This window comes from Equus przewalskii, chromosome X (genome assembly GCF_037783145.1).
Source record: "Equus przewalskii isolate Varuska chromosome X, EquPr2, whole genome shotgun sequence".
Taxonomy (NCBI): domain Eukaryota; kingdom Metazoa; phylum Chordata; class Mammalia; order Perissodactyla; family Equidae; genus Equus; species Equus przewalskii.
In genome coordinates, this window is record NC_091863.1 from 46,728,436 (window position 1) to 46,749,456 (window position 21,021).

Below are 21,021 nucleotides of genomic sequence, written 5' to 3' on the forward strand. Positions count from 1 at the left end.
TGTAACACCTCATTTGACCATGTGTGTGAGGTTTTATTTCTGAGCTCTCTATTCTAATCTGTCGGTCTGTATGTCTGCCTTTATTGCAATACCACAAGTTTTGATTACTGTAACTTTGTAGTAAGTTTTGAAATCAGGAAGTGTGACTCCTCCAACTTTCTTTTCTTTCTGAAGTTGGTTTTGGCTATTTGGGATCCCTTGAGAATCTATATAGATATTAGAATGGATTTTTCTATTTCCACAAAAAACATTGTTGGAATTTGTTAAGGATATCACTGAATCTGAAGATCTCTTTGGATAATGTTGACATCTTAGCCATATTAAGTCTTCCAATCCATAAACACAAGATGTCTTTCCATGGATTTATGTCAGAAGACATAAAGAATTAATTTCCTTCTGCAACATTTTGTAGTTTTCAGTGTGCGAGTCCTTCATCTCCTTGGTTAAGTCTATTTTGTTCTTTTTGAAGCTATCGTAAATGAAATTGTTTTCTTAATTTCCTTTGCAAATCATTCATTGTTAGTGTATAGAATCACACCTGATATTTTGTGTTGACTTTGTATCGTGCAACTTTGCTGAATTAATATATTAGCTCTAATTCTTTGTGTGTGAAATCTTTAGGGTTTTCTACATGTAAGATTATGCCAACTGAAAATGGAGATAATTTTATATCTTCCTCCCCAATTTGCATGCTTTTTTTTCTTTTAGTTGCCTAAATGCTCTGGCTAGAACTTACAGTACTATGTTTATTAGAAGCGGTAAAAGTGGGACAGTTCTCTTGTTCTTGATCTTAGAGAGAAAGCTTTCATTATTTCACAAATGAGTATGATGTTAACTATGAGTTTCTTATATATGGCCTTTATTATGTTGAGGAAGTTCCCTTCTATTCCTAATGTATTGAGGGTTTTTATAATGAAAGGTTGTTGAATTTTGTCATATGTTTTCTTCATCAATTGAGATGATCATGTTGGTTTTTCCCTTCATTCTGTTACAGTGTTGCATTCCATTGATTGATTTCCATATGTTGAACCATCTTTCATTGCAGCAATAAATCACACTTGGTCATAGTGTATAATCCTTTTAATAGCCCTTTTAATTCTGATTGCCAGTATTTTGGTGACAATTTTTGCATCAATATTCATCAGGGATATCGATCTATAGTTTTCTTTTCTTGTAGTTTCTTTGTATCAGGGTAATTCTGGCATCATAGAATGAATTAAACAGCGTTCCCTCCCCTACAATTTTTTGGAATAGTTTGAGAAAGAGTCATGTTAATTCTTCTTTATGTGTTTGGGGAAATTCACAGTGAAGCCATCTGGTCCAGGGCTTTTCGTTGTTGGGAGATTTCTGATGACTCAATCTCCTTTTTGATTGATTCAATCTCCTTACTCAATATAGGTTTGTTCAGACTTTTTATTTCTTCATGATTCACTGCTTATTTCTAAGATTTTGTCCATTTCATCTAGGTTATCCAATTTGTTGGCATATTATTTGTTGTCGTTCATACTACTCTCTACACTCTTTTTGTTTATGCAAAATCATTGTAATGCCCCACTTTCATTTCTGATTTTAGTCATTTTAATCTTCTCCATTTTTCAGTCAATCTAGCTAAAACTTTGTCAATTTTGTTATGTTTTCAAGGATTCAATTTTAAGTTTCATTGATTTTCTGGTATTTTTCTATTCTCTGTTTTATTCATGTCTGACCTAATCATTATTATTTCCTTTCTCCTGCTAACTTTGGGTTTAGTTTGTTCTTTGCTTCTTAGTTCCTTAAGTTGTAAAATTAGTTTGTTGATTTGAGATGTTTCTTCTCTGTTAAAGTAAGTGTTTTTCACTTATAAATATCCCTCACAGCTCTGCTTTCGCCTCATCCCATAAGTTTTGGTATATTGTGGTTTTGTCATCTGTCTAAACATATTTTCTAAATTCCATATTGATTTCTTCTTTGACCATTGACTGTTTAATAAAAGTGTGTTGTTGTTTTTATAAAGATTGGCACCTGAGCTAACATCTGTTGCCAATCTCCCTCTTTTGTTTCTTCTTCTTCTTCTCCCCAAAGCACCCCCAGAACATAGTTGTACATTCTAGCTGTAGGTCCTTCTGGTTGTGCTATTGGGACACCACCTCAGCATGGCCTGATGTGCGGTGACAAGCCCATACCCAGGATCCTCACTGGTGAAACCCTGGGCCACCAAAGCTGAACATGCGAACTTAATCACCAGGACACAGGGCCAGCCCCTAAAAGTGTGTTGTTTAATTTCCACATATTTGTGAATTTACTAGTTCTCCTTCTGCTATTGATTTCTATTTTCATTCAATTGTGTTTGAAAAAAATTCTTTGTATGACTTAAAATTTTTTAAATTTATTAAGATCTGTATTGTCGTATAAGATACGATCTATCCTGGAGAACATACTATGTGCCCTTGAGAAAAATTTATATTTTGCTGTTGTTGAGTGCAGGGTTCTCCATATGTCTGTTGAGTCCAATTGATTTATAGTGTTGTTGATGTCTTCTATTTCCTTATTGATTTTTTGTCTGGTTGTTCCATCCATTACCGAAAGTGGGCTTTTGAAGTCCCCAACCATTATTGTAAAACTGCCTATTTCACTCTTGAATTCTTTCAATGTTTGCTTTGTATACTTTGGAATTCTGGTATTTTATGCACATATTTTTATAATTGTTATACCTTCTTGGTGAATCAACCCAGAGGAGTCTCTGGGTCAGAGGGCTCTGAAGGCAAGCAGTGGTGTTTTATACCCCCTGAGTTTGTCTTAACTATGGCTAGCATATGTTGGGTGCAGTTTTGTGAAGTATACAAAGCAGGCAAGCTCTAAATGGCTAAAAGTATGCTTATTTGGGCTACATTTAAAGCAATTGCATGCATGAAACTTTGAGTTTGTTGCTGGTGGGCTTTGAGCTAATGGTCCTAGCTGGCTGTGAGGAAGTAAACAACACAGGTGCCATCTTTAACTCACTTATATAGCAATATGCCACTTAGTCACTCTGATTAATCTGACTGACAGAGGCTGAGATCAAATCTATACAATTTATTAGCCAATTAGCTTTTCTTTAAAGTGAAGAATAAATCAAAATCTTCAAGGCTTTTTTTTCCTTTGTTTATTTTAACGTGCCGTTGCTTGTTTTGCATGCTGGGTCATGTTTTCCAACTATTTCTTCATATACGATATGTGTACTTTTTTCTCCACTGTTAGTAATGCACATCTCAAGCAAGGTCCTGCTTTTCAGTTTGATCCAGGAGCCTCTCTGATTCTCATATGAACCATTCGGGGGCACAATTATGGGTCAGAAGTCTGATATTTAAGGAACGCTCTGAAGCAGGTACCTGCTGTTGGGAAAATGAAAAAGTGATGAGCAGCTATTGCAAATACCACTTGATGAATCAAGTACTCAAATATGCTAACTGGCTTAGACTATTCCATCGCCAAAAAATTCTAGCCAATTCCTATCCACAGTTCTTTTTCCCAATATCTCTTCATTCTTCAAGATCCCACTCCAAGGTTGCATAGAAGCCCACAATAAACCTCTGGGAAAGTGCTTTTCCTTGGAAAGGTAAGTCACATGCAAGACAGGCTGAGGCAAAACGCAGCTGGTGGTTGGCAACTAAGAGCTCTCCTCGGCCAGCTCCTGGAGATTTTGGGAGATGCCGAGGAAGAAAAATGACCATATGAGTCCACTGGGCTCTGAAGCAGAGACCTCGCATCTCCACGTGTGGGAAAAGTGATGTGAAAACCAAGAACTCCCCTGCTGAGCTGGCTGTAGGAAAAAGGTTTTCTTCTGGCCAAAGGAGCCAGCTGGCTTGTGAACCTCTTTTCACTCCATGCCCTGCCTTCTGCATTGAATCTGAATCCACAGTTAACCTCACAGAGAACTCGGAGCCAAAGCCCAGACCCAGGTGAGACTGTCTAACTGCGGCTTGCGGTCTTGGGGACCACACTCCTAGAGGAGGCAGGAGGGAGGTGAGGACAACAGTGAAATGGACAGAAGTTGAAAATAAATGTGGATAGATAGTGGTTTCCATCTTCACCAGATCACATGGATAAAAGGTGAGTGAAATGTAGCATGTATCTTTCTGAAAAGTTAAACTGTCTTCAGGACATGAAGAGGGTCGAACTCCAACAGATCTGGAGGGTAGAGGGTCAGGTTCTGCAAAGTTCCCTGCTCAGCAGATAACTGGGACAGTCCTTCCTAGACATGTGCTCTGCTGGCAGATAGTGCAGAATTTTCCAGAGAAGGGCTCAGGCCACCAGTCTCTGATCCTTCTTCTAGTCTCAGAGATGCAGTAGAGAGCGCCCTCTCTAGGGAGAGGATTGCCCTGACGAGTTTGTTTCTTGAGATCAGATTCCTCTGAGGACATCAGAAGGTGCGGAGCTTGCAAATGGCAGGGAGTCAGGGCCTGGGCGAAGTCTTGACACGGTCCTGTGATCCCTGAGTGTGGTTTGGGGTGTTTTTAGTAAGGAGAAATGGAGAGGGAAAGAAAAGCCTTGCGCCCATACAAGTTTTGAGGGAAAACTGGAACTTAATATAACATAGCCAGGGTATCCTCAGAGATTTCATTACATTCAGAGAGCGGGTGCAGGGCATGGGGAAGAGTTCTGTGGTGCAGTAGTTGTCAAAGTTTTCCCAAAGTGCAACTGGTCCCCCAGGTGTAAACACAGATTTTACCCTGGCCCCATCCGCTCTTCCCTCAGTTGGACCAGGGAGAAATAACTTCTTGAATTTTCAGGAACTACTATACCTTGGCTCTCACTCTGCATCCTCTGCCAGAGCATGGCAGGTTGGGGTGAGGGACACAGACAGTAAGACTGCACTTTCGGGCTGTCGACACCTTCTCCTTTCTCCCCCTTTGCTCTTTCGCTGGAGTTCAGGAGCAACAGAGCAGGGGTTACTCCAGTTGTCAGTGGGAGGATATGACCTCTGGCGGGTCCCTCCCAGCCCATGCCTCATGGGAAGCTTTCAAATTCCCCTTCCTCCTGCAGGGAGAGACACCTCAGCTACATGGCCCATCTTCAGAAACCACAGACTGGAGGTGTGCATTTCCACAAAACTTGGCTCTCAGTGATTTCTATGAAGTGAGAGTGACTGCTTGGATGCCCAGTGGTGACAGGCCAGGGAACCCTGAGTCCACCACGAATCCCAAGTGCCAGGCCTAGAGAGCTGCTCCTCCTGTTAGTGGACAAGTTTCAGATTTCGCATTTGTGTCGCACCATTGCCAGAGTGGCAGTTAAGAGAGTTGGTCTGGGCAGCAGCTCCAACCAGCATTTAAAGGATAAACTCCCTGTTCTTACCCAGGTCTTCATGTACAAGGTCTCAGGGTGCCGGGGATAGAAAGCTAGCCCAGTCCTGTGTGTGAATAGAAGGCTGTGGGTTAATTTGTCTTGTGTGGCTTCTGAATACAGAGGTGAATATGCTTTATACATTGGCAGTACTAGGAAGAGAGTACAAGAGTACAAGGATGAGCAACTATTAAAGTATTTTTCCTCCTGATTTAGTGGTATCTTATTCTATCTATTGAATATGGACGCACCCAAAGAAACATTTTTTATTAAAATGTCTCGCCTTCTCAATATAAGCTGCCAGTTCACTCACTAAAGAATGGATTGTTTGCCACTTAAGAATGGCAGAGAAAAAGTGCCATTTTCTCGCATCAGGTTTTGTCCATTTTGGAGCCTAAGACGAATTGAGAAAAGTACAATTAAAGCACTCAAATTGCCAACATTGGTAAATATATACACTTTGTAAGAATAACACAGAAATCTTCTGCCAAGCTCCTCCACGGACAGGGCTCTGTTGGGCATGAGTTCAAATGAAATCCAAGCATCTTCGCTCCTTGTTTAGCTCAGGTGCAGCTACCAGGAAAGCAAAGTGGCATTTAAGGTATAAATAAGTCTATTCCTGAGGAGAACATGTGCTACTCACACTTAATGGTGGAAGAGACAATCTCACCACACACCAAGGCTCTCCTTGCAGGTGGAGCAGGCAAGCCCTGGGTAGGACTAGAATGTAGGGCTCACAGGCTCTCTGCCCTAAATGCATGACACCCCTTTGTGCCGGAGCCTGGGTTTTTCAGCAAAACTCAGTTCAGGACAGGGAACCCTGGGTCCACCACGAATCCTAAGCAGTCTACTAAAACTCTTGAAATGGCCACTCAGCTGCTTTAATCATTAATTTACCAGAGAAACAACAGGATAACAGATACTCTTGCTTGGGTGAGCTAACAACAATAGCCCTGGCAGGTGGGGTGCCTTCTATTCATGCAAACTAAGAATAGAAGAGACTCCCCTAAACTGATAAAGCTTATGAAGCCAATTATCAACGTACTGCCTCCCCACTCTAAATTCACCCTTCAATATATGCTCTCTGATAATGGACGAATTCCTTTAAGCATCTCTCCTTCAAAGCGAGCATGATGTTATGCTTTCCCAGTAGAAGCCGCTGAAGGGACACTGAAGGAGGAAGTGGCTCTCCTGCGGTTTCTGGTTCTGAGAGGTGTGAGTGTGAGAATATCCTGGGTGCTCTGCCCCAGGCATGAGCCCAGAACAACTGGTCTCAGCGACCGAGCAATACTGGTGTGGCCTGGTGATCAGCTTTCTGTGGCCCTCTTCATAGGGACATCTTATGCTCCAAACTACCTGTGCACTGATTCCCTCCGCTTGCTTTCTCTCCCACCACAGCTCACCAAGAACAGGTTTATGTCTTGTAATTCTCCCAACACTGCAGCCCTCCCAACACCAAGGCCCTCCTGATCCTATGTACAGGGCATTGTTAGCTCCAGGCCTCCAACTCCACCAGGACCCCATTTCCTACTACATGCCCACACACTGGCCACCAGCTGTGGCTTGTCCACACTGATGTGCTCCAGAGGGTTGCTTCCTGCTTACCCTGCAACTGTAGACCAGCTCTGGTTCTGTAGACCAGGTCTGGCCCCAGCAAACCAGCAAACTTCTCTACCATCCAGTAAGTTCTCCTATACCTTCTCCAATGAAGTGTGAACTCCAGCCTTGGGGAAGAGCCCCCATTCCAAGTTTGTCTTCCCTTGGGTACTCTCCCTCAGCCCCAAGATACCATATAGAGTTTTCTTATTTCCTGTATTTTATACATTTGTCACAGCTTAATAATTCTTTATGTTAAACTTCCTCTGTCCACTGTGTACTTTCTATCAACTGATTGGATCCAGATTGCTACAGAACGCAACATCTAGAGCAAATATCCTTCTCAGGATTACTGAAAGCTTTCTCTTTGAGAGCTGCATCAAGTAAAGATGTCCACTATCACCCAGAGAGAGCAATAAGGGAAAGACGGGAACAAAATGCTTGGAAAGGAAGACATAATCCTGGCATTATTTGCAGATGATATGATTGTGTACATTAAATTCTATAGGTATTTACAGACAAATTGTTAGAACCAATAAAAGAGTTCAGACGTTTGTAAATCAACACATGAACACCAATTGCATTCTATTTACGATCAACAAATCTAGAAAGTAAAAATTTCAAAGCTAGTATTTGCAAAATATGAAGTACCTAAGATAGGGCTAATCTTCCTCAAAAAAAACACAAAGAAAAGTACCTAGGATAAAATGCCCTCTTATGGGAAAAATATAAAATATTATTAGAACACATTTAAAAAGTCCTTATTAAAAGGAGAGATACACCATATCCATGAATCAAACATTCAATATTGAAAAGAAGTCAAATTTAAAAGGTCAACACAATCCTAATAGAGCCCCAAACAAGGTTTTGGTTGAACTCTTTCTAATGAATTGATAATTTAAATGGACTTGAAACAGGCCGAAAGTAACCAAGACACTTTTGCAGAGCAAGGTAGAATTGACTGATCTTATCCAATATCAGGATTGACCATAGATCTGTAGTAATTAATATTGATATGTGATATTTCAAAAAGACAGATACATAGTGCCATGGTACTTAATAGAGAGTATAAAAACTAGACCATGCATAGGTAGATACTTGATTTATGGCACATGTGGCACTACAAATCGGGTGGCAAAGGGCATACCTTTCAATAAGTGGTCCACTGAGACAATCTGATATACACATGAAAAAAAAAAATGGAACCCTCCTCAACACCGTAAACAGACATCACTTGCAGGTGGATTAAGACCTAACTGTGAAAGGCAAAGCCATAAATATTTTAGAGGACAATATAGAGAATATTTTCATGGCCACAGGGCAGGGACAGATTTCTTAAAACAGAAAAGCACTAACCGTAGGAAAAGAATGATAACTTTGACTATATTATAATTAAGATCTTCTGTTCACAAAGCACAGCATAAAGCAAGTGAGTATTTTGCCACAGGAACAACAGAGCAAGGAAATATTTTGGCCACACATGTAACCACCAAAAGTCTGGTATCTAAAACACATAAAGAACTCATTAAATCAGTAACTGCAATACGGAAAACAGAATAGAAAGATGGGTGAAAGAGTTGAACTTGAACAGCCCTTTCACAGAAGAGAAAATCCAAAAGGCTCATAAACATGAGAACGTGCAAAACCTTAATAGTGATGGTAAAAAAAAAAGAAATTAAATTCTGGCAATACTTGGTATAGGTGAAGATGTGTAACAGCAGGAACTCTCTGTGCTACTGGTAGGATTGTAAATTGGTACAGCCACTACAGAAACCAGTTTGGCATCATCTGGAAAAGCTGAAGATATGCATACCCTATGGCCCAGTGATTGCGTTCTTGCATGTATACCCAAGAGACTTTTACACGTGTCCCATGAGAAGTGTCCAAGAACGTTCACTGCAGCATTGTTCATAATGATAGTCAAAACCTAGAAAGAACCCCAGTGACCATCCACTGTAGAATGGCATAGTCATATCATAATCACTTTGCTAAAATCATACACTGGAATGCTAGTCAACAATGGGGAGAAAAGATCTACAGCTGCTATGAACAACATGGATGAGTCTCTCCAAGAAATATGATACAGGGTGAAAGAAGCAAGCCATAAAAGGAAGCATGCAGAATGATTCCATTTATGTAACTTCATATAAACTGTATCTTTCAGGGACGCCTACAAAAGTGGTAACGCTATAAAGAAAACCACTGAAATGATTATCACAAAGTCAGGATAATGACTATATCCACAGAGGAGGGTGTGGGTTGCGACTGGGAGGAATACAGTGGCTGTATTCTGGAAGGCTGGCAATGGTCTGTTTCTTGACCTTGGTCCTGGTTACATGGGTGTTTGCTTTTACAAATTATCGAAACCTGACAGATATGTTTTATGCACTCCTCTATATCTCAGACGTGAAAAACGCTTCCTCCAAAAAGCATAATGGAAAGAAAAATATGTGAAGTAGAAATTCTAATGAGGTTTGAATTGTTATGGATGAAAAACTTGATCTTCTATTCAAAAGATCAGCAAGTGTCCATTATCATTAAAAGAGAGGGAAAGCAGGGATTATTTAAACTATAGGTACCCCATAATCTAGTCATCACTCTAAACCTTTCTCTTGCTAGATATTCCACCCTATATTTATATCAATTCCCAAGTCACTGATGACAAATTGGAGGGTCATCATCATCATTAATAAGATCATTAGGCATCACTGGCCAAATCCATTACAGTGGGACTGGGCCACCACACTTAAATGCAAGCAGGCACACTGGGGCTATTGGACACGGTCATCTGTGCATTTTTCTCGGGAGAGTCCATTGCAGTGATTTAGGGTTTAACCTTATCACGTTTAAGTGGTACTCCTGTCCAGAGGCCTCCACGTGCTGGAAAATCTAGAGCAAACTGAGGAATGTCCTCATTGTGTTGTGATATTGGACATGAAATTTACCATGGCGTAACCAATGGTGGAAGGGCAAAGTGTTGGTTTAGGTTGTGCACTGTATAACCCAGGAGTGGGCTGGGTTTTCCCGATTTCGATATAAATTGTTTCATTCTCCAGGCTTTGCATTTCTAGGCTGAACAGTGCTAACCTGTTTTGGCGTCACCTCTTATTCATTCTAATCGCTGCGTCAGCAGGACGAAAAATTTAACGATGTGACAGATTTTCCTGAGGACCTCGTTCAAGACAGTTCTGGTTATGGAAGTTGTTTGTAGGGGGGAGGGGGGACATCATATTCAGTAGGAATTGCTAGCACTATGGTAGTTTAATGTTGACACAGAGTGTATTCGCTCGGAATTTTCCCTCATCTATCAATCCAGCCAGCCAGCCGGCAAACAATTTTTAACACATGCAAAGTACTAAGCACCACGCTTAGCACTGGGAGGGGCTGGAGCTGTGTTTATTTTGGTATATACAGTGAGGTACAGATTTAAGTTGCATTTAGCAGATAGATACCCAGGTTTTCCAGCACCATTTACCGAATGAACTGTCATTTCCCCATTACCTGGGAAGACCTCCTTGATTTCCTACTAATATTAACTGTGGAACTTATTTATGCATACCAGTCTCTGCCTCTGGGCTTTCTAGTCTGTCCCAGAGACCCAGTACCAGAATATTTAAATCACTGTGGCGTTAAACACGTTTTAATATCTGATAGGGCCAGTTTCTGCGCATTGCACTTTTTTTTTTCCCCTTTCAGGAACGTGTTCGGGCCCGCGGCAGGGGGCGGGGTCGCGCCTCCTCCGCGGCTCTGGTTCCAGCCGAGCCTCGCCGACGCGGAGATGGAAATCCCGAGGCTGCTCCCGGCTCGCGGGACGCGACAGGGCGGCGGCGCTGGCAGCCCCGCGGGCGGCGGCCGGGTCCACGGAGGCCTTGATCCGCGGGCTGGCCAGGCCCCCGCGCGCCGCCTCCTGCTGCTCCGTGGCCCCCAAGATGGCGGGCCCGGGCGGCGGCGCGAGGAGGCCCGCGCAGCCTCACGGGGCCCGGGCCCGAGCCCGTTGCCGCCGAGGCCCGATCACGCTGGCGGCGGCGGCGGCGGCGGCGACGGCGGCGGCGGCGGCGGCGACGACTTTTTCCTGGTGCTACTGGACCCGGTGGGTGGCGACGTGGAGACCGCGGGCGCCGGCCAGGCCTCAGGGCCTGTGTGGAGGGAGGAGGCCGAGCCGGGCCCACGGCTCCAGGGGGGTGAGAGCGGCGCGAACCCCGCGGGCCACCCTGCGCCGGGCTCCCGCTGCCTGTCCGCGGTCCCGGCCCCGGCCCCGGCCCCGATCCCCGCCCCAGGCCTGGGCCCCGCCGCGGCCTTCGCGGGCACCGTCACTATCCACAACCAAAACCTGCTGTTGCACTTCGAGAACGGCGTCCTCACCCTGGCCACGCCCCCGCCGCCAGCCTGGGAGCCTGGGGTCGCGCCTGCCCCGCAGCCCGGGGGTCTGATCGCCCCGCAGGCGGGGTTCCCGCATGGCGCGCAGCCCGGCGACTGCCCCGAGCTGCCTCCTGACCTTCTGCTGGCCGAGCCGGCCGAACCCGCGCCGCCCCCGCCGCCCGAGGAGGAGGCGGAGGGCCAGGCCGCTGCCGAGAGCCCCCGCGGGCCGCTGGGCCCGGGCCCGGGCGTAGTGCTGTACCTGTGTCCCGAGGCGCAGTGCGGACAAACCTTCGCCAAGAAGCACCAGCTGAAGGTGCACCTGCTGACGCACAGCAGCAACCAGGGCCAACGGCCCTTCAAGTGCCCCCTGGGCGGCTGCGGCTGGACCTTCACCACCTCGTACAAGCTCAAGAGGCATCTGCAATCACACGACAAACTGCGGCCCTTCGGGTGTCCGGCGGAGGGCTGTGGCAAGAGCTTCACCACCGTGTATAACCTCAAGGCACACATGAAGGGCCATGAGCAGGAGAACTCTTTCAAATGCGAAGTGTGCGAGGAGAGCTTCCCCACGCAGGCCAAGCTCAGCGCCCACCAGCGGAGCCACTTTGAGCCGGAGAGGCCCTACCAGTGCGCGTTTTCTGGCTGCAAGAAGACATTTATCACCGTGAGTGCTCTGTTTTCCCATAACCGCGCCCACTTCAGGGAGCAGGAACTCTTTTCCTGCTCCTTTCCTGGCTGCAGCAAACAGTACGACAAGGCTTGTCGGCTGAAAATTCACCTGCGGAGCCACACTGGTGAGAGACCTTTCCTTTGTGACTTTGACGGCTGTGGCTGGAACTTCACTAGCATGTCCAAACTGTTAAGGCACAAAAGGAAGCACGACGATGACCGGAGGTTCACGTGCCCTGTGGAAGGCTGTGGGAAATCTTTCACAAGGGCTGAGCATCTGAAAGGCCACAGCATAACCCACCTGGGAACAAAGCCCTTTGTGTGCCCCGTGGAAGGCTGCTGTGCCAGGTTCTCTGCTCGAAGTAGCCTCTACATTCACTCCAAGAAACACTTGCAAGATGTGGACACTTGGAAAAGCCGTTGCCCAGTCTCCACTTGCAATAAACTCTTCACCTCCAAGCACAGCATGAAGACCCACATGGCCAAAAGGCACAACCTCGGCCAGGATCTCTTAGCTCAGTTAGAAGCGGCAAATTCTCTTACGCCCAGCAGTGAACTTGCCAGCCAGGGACAGAGTGATCTCAGTGATGCAGAGCTAGTGTCTCTCTTCTCTGACGTGCCTGGCAGTAGTTCTGCTGCAGTGCTAGACACGGCATTGGTAAACTCTGGAATCTTGACTATTGATGTGGCTTCGGTGAGCTCAACTCTGGCAGGGAACCTTCCTGCTGCTAATAATAGTTCCTTAGGGCAGGCTCTGGACCCTCGGGGCTTGATGGCCACCGGTGACCTTCCTCAAAGTCTGGATACCTCTCTCTTTTTTGGAACGACAGCCGCCGGTTTTCAGCAGAGCCCCTTAGGTATGGATGATGTCTCAAGTCTAAGCGCGGGGCCATTGGGATCTCTGGGATCTTTGGCTATGAAAAACTCAAGTCAAGAGCCCCAAGCTTTGACCCCCAGCAGTAAGCTAACAGTAGACTCAGATGCTCTGACTCCTTCAAGCACCCTTTGTGAAAACAGTGTCTCAGATCTACTGACACCAACCAAAGCAGAATGGAACATACATCCTGACTCTGACTTCTTTGGACAGGAGGAAGAAACCCAGTTTGGATTCTCCAATCCAGCAGGAGCCCATGGTTCTCAGAAAGAAACAGATCTTACCACAGTGACTGGCAGCTCATTTTTGGTATGAACTACATTCATTCCTCGTCATATGGCTTACTTTTACTAATTACACTCAATTTTAAGGGTATTCTGGACTAAATGTTTAAATGCAGTCGTTTCTTGTAGGTTTGGGAAAAAACAGAGCCCTGGGCTACAAGTTTGGAGATTTAAATTCTGATTCTGAGTCTAGAACTGACAAGTTGTGTGACCCCGAGCAAGTCACTTCACCTATCTGAGCCTTAATTTCCTTATTTATAAAATGAGGTGGTTTGAGTAGATCGTTTCTAAGGTATTTTCAGCTTTGTGATTCCTTGATAATATGCTTCTTTCCTTGAAAAAATTTAGGACATTTTTCAGTGATGGTGTTGCATGTGCTTTTTTTCCCCAAACATGCATAAAATACATATATTGAACATCTATTTGCTTGGCACCCAACTTCAACTATTATCAACTCACAACAGTCTTGTTTATCTGATCTCCACTCTCACCCTCTTCCAGTATTATTTTGGAATAAATTCTAGACATCACATTATTTCAACCATAAATATTCAATATATGGTTCTATAAAGAATGGGCTTAACAATAATTCCTTAATAAATATCCAGTTAGGGTTCCAACTTCCAATTGTCTCATCAATGCTACTACTTGTTTTAATATTCTGAGTAATTAGAATCCCAGTAAGTCTCTTAAGTCTGTAATCTGTTTCCCCTTTGTGTCTTTCTTTCCTTGCAATTTTATTTGTTGAAGAAATAAGGTTGTTTCACATGTAGCATTTGCCATAATCTTATGTTTTGGTGATTATATCCCTTTGGTGTTAATTTTCTCTAACATGTCTTTCAGTAATTTGGTCATTGGATCTAGAGACTTGATCAGATTGGAAATGTGATTTTTGGGGCAGGAATGTTTCATAGGTCCTCCTGTGTTTTTTATAAGCTGGCACATAATGTCTAGTTTTCTCTCTCTTTGGGGTATTTGCAACTGCTGTTGATCAGTGCATTAATTCATGATTATCTGTCCTTTGGATATCATGAATTGTTCTTGTAGAGTTACTGTTAGCAGAGGAAGAAATGCTGTTTAAGGCATTTATAAAAGTTTAACAGATATATTATTCAATGCCAAAATATTTTCTTAAATAATGACAGAACTAACAAGAAAAAAGATATCAAAAATATATGTTGGCTATCTCATTGTTTATCTTCCTGACCTCTTCTGATGGTTGGAGGCTTTGTTGTAGAAATTACCAGCCAGGACTTTAACATGAAACAGACCCAGGGTCAAATTTGTGTTGGATAAGTGGCCTTGAATAAATGTCTCACTAAGCATCAGTTTCTTAGCTGTCAAATGGTCATAGCAATGCACACACATAGCTAACACACCTTAGAGTTTTCTTCTTTTCTAGTTTTTAATATGTAAGAAACGATATTGTGTACTTTGGCATATTTTATTGAATTTATATAATCTTTTTTACCCTCTCAGTCCTTCCTGCTGTAAGGGAGAACTTGGAATAATTTAATCCTATTCAGACAGTAATGGTTGTATGGTTCAGGTGAAACAGTATAGGGAACCTCTTTATTCCTTCCACTAATTTTCCCCCAGGAATTTCTGTGGAGAAATGCTAGGAGTGGAGACATTGCTCACAGGTATCTCTGCATCCCTCTCCATTAGATCAGTTTGTCACCATCTTTGTTCTGCTTTCAAAGTCAGACTTCACTGTGACTGTGGAGTCTGCTGTTGCATGAAACTCATAATGGAGCAGAGAAGGTTTCCTCTTCTCTCTGGTCTGGCAAGCTCATTGTTTCCACTTTCCCAAAGTTAGAAGGAAGGATTGAATCTGAATATTGTGTAAACTGTGTGTCTTATATGAGTATCATTTTGAATTTTTGAAACATCTTCACAACCGGTATCTTATTTCTTGTTCAGATCAGCCCTGTGTGGTAGTTTTGGCAAAGCCCATGCTATCACTTATATGACAGTTTAACCAACTCATATTCCAAATGGGCTTTGGCTAGTGACAGTTCTATATATAGCTTAAAATAAAGAAGAAAAATTATTTTCACCTCTCCTTTCCCATTCGTCCAACTTTCATAATTCATTCCTGTCATAACTAGCTGCTCTTTTACATTTAATCGGTTTTTGTTACTTTCTGCTTTCTTTCTTCCCATTCTCCCTTGCATGTGCATTCCAGTCCTTGCCATGCCTTTCTTATTTTTTAATGGATTTATCTGCCCCACCACTATTTCTCAGACCTTCTCCTCATAGCCCATTTTCTTCCAATGATGACATTTGTTGCGTGTAGAATACAGTTCTATGTGTGCTGTAAGAAGTTATTTTATGAGCTTAGATAATACTGTGTTCATATATGACTCAAATGATAAAAGAGATTATTTTCTATACTGTTAAGATGAGAAGTGGATTTCTGTTTCATTATTTCCATTTTGTAAAAGTTTTTGCCAAGGAGTTCTGCTAACTAATACTCGTTATTTGCTCTAGTGTACTAGTCCAGTAGTGTTTGCATGTGAATGTCTATAGATGACAGTTATTGTAGCAATTTGGCAGTGCACTAAAAGTTTGCCACTTTGAAATGTTTCTGTACTGTTTGTGTTTGTGGGTATATACACACACACATATTTTTTAAAGTGGTTGTATTCATGTAGTGAAAAACAAAAAGTAGTATAATTTTGTAAATCAGAGAAATGCTCAGACTTTCATTATGTCTACTTATTCAATTGTTTTCTTTCTTTGCTTTGGAAATATTTGTATTCATAAAGCACATTTCAAAAATATTGTCATTCATTAAGGCCTCTTAAATAGACCACTATTTTAAGTGTCTGGCAGATACATGTCTCGAGGATTGAATTGAACACACAAGTAGCAAACATCAAATAAATTATTTAAATATGAAAAGAATTTAATACTGTGACTTCATTTTTTCAATCCCTTAAACCGACTTCCTCCCAATAAAAAATCATAAAATATATTTTTTTCTACTTATTGTTGGAATGTTCAAAGGACAAATGTTGCTTTTCTCAAAAATAAAAGCTTTTATTTGTCCACGGGCTCAATTTCATTGAACAAATCTGTTCAAATAATTTATCTTTCAATACCATTTTCTAGAAAAGTGGTGAACCCCTTTATACTTTCAAGGTAAGAAGTTTAATTTGTGTTGGTGGTGGCATAAAGTTGCCATCACTCCTTTTAAATAATAGTATGTGTTTTAACTTAATCATGTTTCCTTTCTGCTTCCCCTCAGTCAGCGTCTGTTTCTAGGGACTATGCTGATCATAAATTAATAATGGAGTTTTACCAATTAATATAATTGATATAACTCAAGGCTTGAGTAGCAGGGGTAAAAGGTGGATAGATTATAAAGTTTATTTGTCTCTGTGACCTAAACTTTTTATGTTCTTATCCAGGAAACATATGAGAAAGCAATTTGTTACCTGGAGTTTCCACTGTATTTATTTGAAATTAACAAATATTTATTAAGCATCATTGTGAAAAATATAACATTGAGGGTTCTATGAGAAGAGTAATATGCAACTCTGACCTTTAAGGAGATTACAATTGATGGGAAGAGATAGAAAAACATATATTGAACAATTGGAGAACAAAAACGGAAAAAGCTTAATTTGGTACCAAAATGACTGAGAAGCGAAAAAAAACAGGATAATTAAGAGTTTATTCTGGACACTGTTGAAAGCCAGTGAATATGTTTTAACAGAGGAGTCAGATCATGAAACTGTCATCTTATAAAGGTTAATGTAATGGAAGTGTACAATGTGGATTAGATGGGAGAGAACGGAATAGGAAGATTAGTGAGAAAGCTTTTGTAGTAATTCACGTGTGATGTAATGAAGCATGAAGCCTGGACTAGAATTGTGTTAGTGGGAAAGAAAAAGAAGGATCAGATATTGAAGATGTTTTCAAATTCAGGAAGGAGTATTACTTAGTGCCTCATTAGGGAGATAGATAGATATCATCATAGAGAGACAGAGAGAAATCAGGAATGATAATTAGATTTCCTTGGGGAAAATATTACAATAATATTTTTACTAACAAAATGAGAGAAATAAGGAGAAGTGCTTTTCAGAAATGATTGTGTAAAGATGGTGTTTAGTTAAATGATAATTGATAAATCATGGTTATTCCTGCATAAGCTATCCATATTTTGGTTCATCCACTTTCTAGATGACAACAGGGGGCCACTACCTTTTTCATGGTTCCCTCAGGCATGCTCAGAACTACCTATAGTTATGATCCTTTTACTTCTCTTTGAATTACCAGAGGCCGCCTCATCTTGTCTTGAATGATCTAGATCTGCACTGACCAGTACAGTAACTACTAGTCATATGTGGCTGTTGAGCACTTGAAAGGTGGCTAGTATTACTGAGAGACTGAATTTTTAATTAATTTACATTTAAATTTAAAAACTGAAACAATTCAAAATGTTTTTCTGTTAAACATCACTTTATTGTTTTAGTAGGATTAAATTTCACATTAACCATTGAAAACGTAGCATCCAAATTGAGATGTCCTGTAAATAAGACATTTTGAAAGCTTAGTACAAAAATTTAAAATATTTCATTAGTATTTTATATAGATTACACATTGAATAATATTTGAATATTTTTTCAGCCTATTGAGGTATAATTGACAAAATTGTAAGATATTTAAAATGTACATTGCAGTCATTTGGTATATAATTGTGAAAGGATTACCACCATCTAGATAATTAACGCATCCATCACCTCACATATTTATCCTTTTTTGTGAGAACGTTTTCTATTAAATATATTTGCTTACAGAAAATATTAAAATTAATTTTATGTTTCTTTTTACTTTTTTAATGTGGCTAGAAAAAATTTAAAATTACACATATTATCACAATTAAAAGTTCTTAAAAATTACACATATTGCTCTTGTTATATTTCTATTTGACAACACCAATGTGGATGTTACATTACCTCTCTCCAGACTACTCTTTGTCAAAATGAGCTATGTAGTCTCTGTTGTCCATTGAGTGTCTTTTCCACTACAGCTTTTAAGACTCACTAGCTATTCTGTTTTATGTTGAGGGTGAAATAATCTATGTATTATCACAGGACTTCACTATAGTTTGGTGAAGTTTTATCATGAATTTAAGCAGTTCTTCATGAAAACTTTATTGGAGTGAGTTTTACCTGCGTTCATCTCAGTTGGAGCAGGCAGGAATAAGAATGTCAAATCCAATATCCCTTGATCTCTGTGAGATTGGCTTGGGGCTCCTTAGTGAGAATCACTTCTGTCACTAGAGAAAATCATGAGACAAGTGATATCATGAAACTTAATCATGAGAATCCCTACCAATAGTCTCTCCATTTCATAATTCCCCTGTGCACTAAAAGAACCCTAGAAGGAGTGGAAGAAAAAGAAAGACTGAAAAATTAAAGAAGGAGCATGAATAACGCTCCAAGAATTACACTGTATTTGATGGTAAAATTTGATAGAAGTCCTACACTGCCAGCTAGAATAGTTGTTCATTTCTGTTAATTGCTGACCTTTAAAGACATACAAACCCTTTTATTATTTTTTGGTGAGGGAGATTGGCCCTTAGCTAACATCTGTTGCCAATCTTCCTCTTTTTGCTTGAGGAAGATTGTCACTGACCTAACATGTGTGCCAATCCTCCTCCACTTTGTATGTAGGATGCCTACACAGCATGGCTTGATGAGCTGTGTGGAGGTCTGTGCCCAGGATTCGAACTCGCAAACCCCAGGCCTCCAAAGTGGAGCATGAGAACTTAACCACTATGCTCTGGGCCAGCCCCACGAAACCCTTTTAACTGTCAGTTTTTCTAAAGAAAACATCATAACTCAGTATTTTAAAAGGAAGCATATGGAGATTTCTAAAAGCACCAGCAATCTCTGCATCCTTTAATACCATCCATTATACTGATTTACGAAGTTACTAATCAGTAGTTATGTATTGAGTACCTAATATGTGGAGCACTATGAAGTATTATGCATAAGTATAACATTAATTCATTAATAAAAATTTTACCTCTTATGTGACAAGTATTTTTCTTATGTTCAATCACGTTATCTAGATGGAAAACTATTAAAACCAATGTATCACAGAATTCTAAGAGGTACTTTATAGATTTTACCAGAATAAGAGGTACCATTTTCTGTGAATGGACATAAATTTTTATGAGGGTAAAACGGTATATAGAATATCATCATATATTTATTTCATTAGAAACTAAAATTTCATTTAAGGTATAAACAAAACAAAATTGTTCTAAAATTTTGACAGGTGTCTTAGAAGTAGATTTGATAAACTATAGCAAAAATGTTGAAAATCCATTATGAAATGGACTTTGATTTATTTCTAGATTATAATCTTTGACTTGAGATGTGCTGAAAGTGATCCTATAGATTTTATACTTTCCTCTCTCATTTTATGAATGAGAAAAAGTATTCAAGCCTACACTTTTGTATGTGCAATTGTATTTCTTATGAGACATGATCACAAAATTTAATTTTCTGGAATAATATGGACATTATTTTGAAGGTAACTTCATCATATAGACACACTAGTTGGAAGGAAGGAAATAGTAATTAATTTCATGTAACATTTGAGGCTGAGAATTAGATTTTAACCTGAAGGAACCTAAAAGTTTGCCAATGCTCTGGGGTGGGGGTGGGGAGTGTCCAGGTAAACAAGCAAGTGTTTTTATTTCTGGGTAAAAGAACAGTAGTTTAACACTTTCAGTCTGTTCTAGGATAGCAAAATAAAACTTTATTTAATGATAAGCAGTTTTAAGTGTCCAAGATGTAGAAAATCATAAAAGGTAACAAACACAATTTGAAATCTTAGACATTCTCCTTGTAGGATAATTGGAAAAGAGTGCCATTTATTTTAAGCAGGACTAACCTCCCTCTTCTGTTTACAATATAGAGTGGGAAGATAACTTCAGGGTGAGATTTAGCTCACATGACAGAAGGAAACTGGCCACATGTCTGCTTGGAAATTAGCCAGAATAGACAACCCATTGGAAATTCCAGCAAATGGAGCAGCAGCAGTTTATCCCACGCTAGTTCCTACTTTAGTGATGCCACAATGAGTCCTTTCCTGTCAAAAGTGCCTGCATCAGCTAGTTAACATTTACTAGAGTCAAACCTTAGCATTTGCTATTTCTAACAAGATTTAGCATTTTTCTGTTAAATTCACATATGTTGTAGCTTTCTGGTGCTAATTATTAATTATTTTATTATAATTTTAACAATAATTCAATCAGATTCATGCTTTGTGATAATAGTAAAAAAGCAAATGTCAATATTTAATATCTCTATTTAAAAATTGTTTTGACTAGTTCAATTTTTTTTTTTATGTGGGGCGTAGCTTCCCACATTTATTTGAGTATGTCTCAATCATCTCTGTATGTTGGAAGCAATAAAACTTAGAGCTCTGTTAAGATAAATATTTAGAATGATAGCCTTAGAATGTTGGCTACTTTGAAAATGGAGAAAGTTAGGCAGGCTTCTCCCCATTTATAGATCAGTGATAGAGTTCTTGGAAAAAGTTGAGGAGTAAGATAGTAAGTAAATTCTGTAGCTAAGATCAATTTCATAGGAAAAAAAAAAAAAGCTATTTGACCCTGTCATTTTAAATTATCCATTTATGTTTATCAAGTTTGCCGCTGAATATAATCTTCCATATTGTATGAACAATACAGTTTTTACAATTCCATCTAAAACATTAGGTCATCAATTGGGACCTTAAAAAATTGACTAACTGGTATTATATTTTACTTTTACAAAGGGCACTTTATAGAATTTAAACTTTGAAATCCAAATACAAAATATACATAGTGCTTAAATATAATATTTAAAATGTTATTTAGAAGGCTATTCTGACTATGATTCATAATAGATTTTCTGCAACCACAACAAAAAT

At 40.5% G+C, this 21,021-nt stretch overlaps 2 protein-coding genes and 2 long non-coding RNA genes across 5 annotated transcripts in view; 2 read left to right on the top strand and 2 right to left on the bottom strand.

Moving 5' to 3' along the window:
• The window catches only part of LOC139081128 (endogenous retrovirus group K member 7 Env polyprotein-like), a 454,430-nt gene that overhangs the window by 100,346 nt on the left and 333,063 nt on the right, over positions 1-21,021 (top strand). The window lies entirely within an intron of this gene.
• LOC139081132 (uncharacterized) overlaps positions 1-21,021 on the bottom strand; it is a 135,246-nt gene that overhangs the window by 8,515 nt on the left and 105,710 nt on the right. The window lies entirely within an intron of this gene.
• Positions 10,593-15,990, top strand: ZXDB (zinc finger X-linked duplicated B). Of its 2 annotated transcripts, XM_070605653.1 has the most exons (2): positions 10,593-12,779; positions 13,010-15,990. In XM_070605653.1, exons 1-2 carry the CDS (start codon positions 10,673-10,675, stop codon positions 13,180-13,182), a joined length of 2,280 nt encoding a protein of 759 aa, XP_070461754.1. In that variant the 5' UTR covers positions 10,593-10,672; the 3' UTR covers positions 13,183-15,990. The 2 variants fall into 2 exon arrangements, with proteins under 2 accessions (XP_070461754.1, XP_070461755.1); XM_070605654.1 differs by having other exon boundaries at positions 10,595-15,990.
• LOC139081131 (uncharacterized) lies at positions 17,532-18,385 on the bottom strand. The gene is made up of 2 exons (XR_011536124.1): positions 18,264-18,385; positions 17,532-17,617 (listed from the first exon to the last, which is right to left on the bottom strand). It is a non-coding gene; the product is annotated as an uncharacterized lncRNA (long non-coding RNA).

Bases quoted from the DNA above. Each gene is read 5' to 3' on its own strand.
- ZXDB (XM_070605654.1), top strand. From the start codon at position 10,673: ATGGAAATCCCGAGGCTGCTCCCGGCTCGCGGGACGCGACAGGGCGGC.